General features: G+C 46.0%; 1 protein-coding gene across 1 annotated transcript; it reads left to right on the forward strand.

Annotated features, from left to right (window-relative positions):
• Positions 1–1,717: 1,717 nt before the first annotated feature.
• LOC112549025 (olfactory receptor 14C36-like) lies at positions 1,718–2,340 on the forward strand (the record flags this gene model as incomplete). The annotated part of the gene is made up of 1 exon (XM_025195834.1): positions 1,718–2,340. A coding segment is annotated over exon 1 (609 nt), but the record flags the coding sequence as incomplete, so codon positions are not given.
• Between the last annotated feature and the right edge of the window lie 113 nt (positions 2,341–2,453).

A 2,453-nucleotide genomic window follows, 5' to 3' on the forward strand; every position in this document is an offset into this window, starting at 1 on the left:
GAAGGCAGGGCTGTCGGGCGAGGGGGGTCCTGACCCTGTTAGCACCCAGAGAGGGGAAAAATTATTTCCAACCCAACATTGCAAAGCCTAGCCACATTGGCCTGCTGATGGACACAGCCTGTTACAAGCCAAAGCGAGATCCTCTGACATGTGGTCAGCAGTAGGTCCAATTGGAGGCTCTGGACAGTCCTTCTGGCTTCAATATCTGTGAATCCAGCATGTTTGCCCATGGACCCTGCTTCTGAGCTGTGCAGGGCTCTAGGGAAACAGTCCCACGAGACCTCCCAACATATTCATAGACAACTCGCTGACTGCGAGTCAGTCCCTTCATTGCAGTACAGCTCCAAGGCAGCTGCACGCCCAGCTCTTCTTCAGGGAGTCATCATTTTGGATCAACTCCTCTCAGTTCTCCTACACAGCGAGGAGTGCACGCCCCCGAGAAACCTGCACCCCTGGCATCTAGATAGCACAGTGATGGGGGCACAAGAGATTGGAGGCAGGAGTAGATGGTCAGTAATCAAGCTGCCCTAGGATTTAGTGTGGGAAACTGAAGACAAAAACATTACAACAAACACAGTAAGTAATTTATTCAATTCTATAATGTTTGGATTTTAATAGAGAGGAAATTTTATAGAAATTATAATGAATTATTAAAAATGATTTCAGAACTTTATTCTCCATTTGATAACATCTCTACAGTTGTTAGAAAAAGTAAGCAGAGAAATATTCTCATGAAAAATAGCAGACTGCTGTCCTCAAATGTTTACCTATTCTACAGTAATGTAAGTGAGCGGGGAAGCAGGGCAGCAGCCCATGCCCTGTACATCACAACCTGCCCTCGGCTTGGAGCTGCCCTGCTAGCATGTCTCCCTCTTTACCAGCAACCCCTGAAGTGCCAAGTGTCATCTAGTTTGCTGGCCATTGAAGATTTTCAGAATAAACTAATAAAGAAAAGGTCAAATATCTTTGAAATACATGACTTACAAAATATAGAGGCCATGCAGGGACGTTGACAGCCCATGCTTATATATATTTCTGAGACTTGAAGCCAGTTTGAACACACAGCCTTGTGCACATCCGGCCAGCCATTTGATTGCAATCTTTCCAAATGACTTAGACCATAAGATGCTGGCTGTGTCTAGGCTCTATGTCCCTAGGAAAATGGAAATACTATGGGATGACCTTTTTGATTTCATAATTTCATGCTCAGATGCCCATGGGTAAGATTCAGGCACCGACATTGATGAAATGATAGGATCTGGGGTTCTAATTATTTCCTTTTCCCAAGTCACATGGACTTGCAATGGACCTGCACCTCACGTGAACGGACGTGGCCTCTTGGACTAGAAAGGAGCTGGAGCAGTTTATCCCAGTGTGACAGTGCACTGACAACTTCTCCACTTTCACAGACGTGGGAAATATCACTGCCACTCACTAGTGCTCATACAAGGTGTCTGCAAAAGTTCTGATAAAATACTTTACCTGTTTGCTTTTTGGCTGCAATGCCTCTATAATCTGATTTTTTTTAAAGTATCGTGAAAAATATTGTCACTTTGGGAACCCTGATTTTTATCACATAACTCCCTTTGAACAGAAAATACAGCAGACCTCCAAAAAAACTCAAGTCATAGAAAACTATGGATAAGAAATGTGGTTCTTTTTGTCTTTCTTCCTCTTGTCCTGACACAGTCATTCCCTTTCCCTCCACAGGCATCCCAAAAGGCACTGTGGATGATGACGTCCAATTGCACCGCGGTGACTGAGTTCCTGCTCCTGGGGTTCTCCGATGCCCTGGGATTGCACATCTTGCACTTGGCCACTTTCCTAACAATATACCGGGCAGCCCTGATTGGCAATCTCCTTGTTATCATGCTCATAGCCGTTGACAGCCACCTCCACACCCCGATGTACTTCTTCCTCCTCAACCTGTCCATCCTCGACATCGGATCCATCTCTGTCATTGTCCCCAAATCCACTGCCAATGCCATACTGAACACCAGGCTGATTTCCTATTCTGGATGCGTCACCCAAGTTTTTCTCTTCCTCTTCTTCATTACAGCAGACCTCTTCGTCCTCACCGTCATGGCTTATGACCGATACATCGCCATCTGCAAACCACTGCACTATGCGACAGTGATGAACAGGAGAGCTTGTCTGCTAATGGCAGCTGCGGCCTGGAGCGCGGCTCTTCTGAACTCTGCCCTGCACACGGGGAACACCTTTAGGCTGCCCTTCTGCCACTCCAACATCGTCAACCAGTTCTTCTGTGAAATCCCTCGGCTCCTTAGGATCTCTGGCTCGGAGGTGTTTACTAGTGAAATTCAGATTATTATCTTTGGTGTATGTTTAAGTGCTGGTTGCATCGCGTTTATATTTGTGTCTTATATTCAGATATTCACTACTGTACTGAGACTCCCCTCTGAGCAGGGCCGGCATAAAGCAGTTTCCACCTG

The sequence above is a fragment of the Alligator sinensis genome, unplaced genomic scaffold, assembly GCF_000455745.1.
Source record: "Alligator sinensis unplaced genomic scaffold, ASM45574v1 scaffold2620_1, whole genome shotgun sequence".
Classification (NCBI taxonomy): Eukaryota; Metazoa; Chordata; order Crocodylia; family Alligatoridae; genus Alligator; species Alligator sinensis.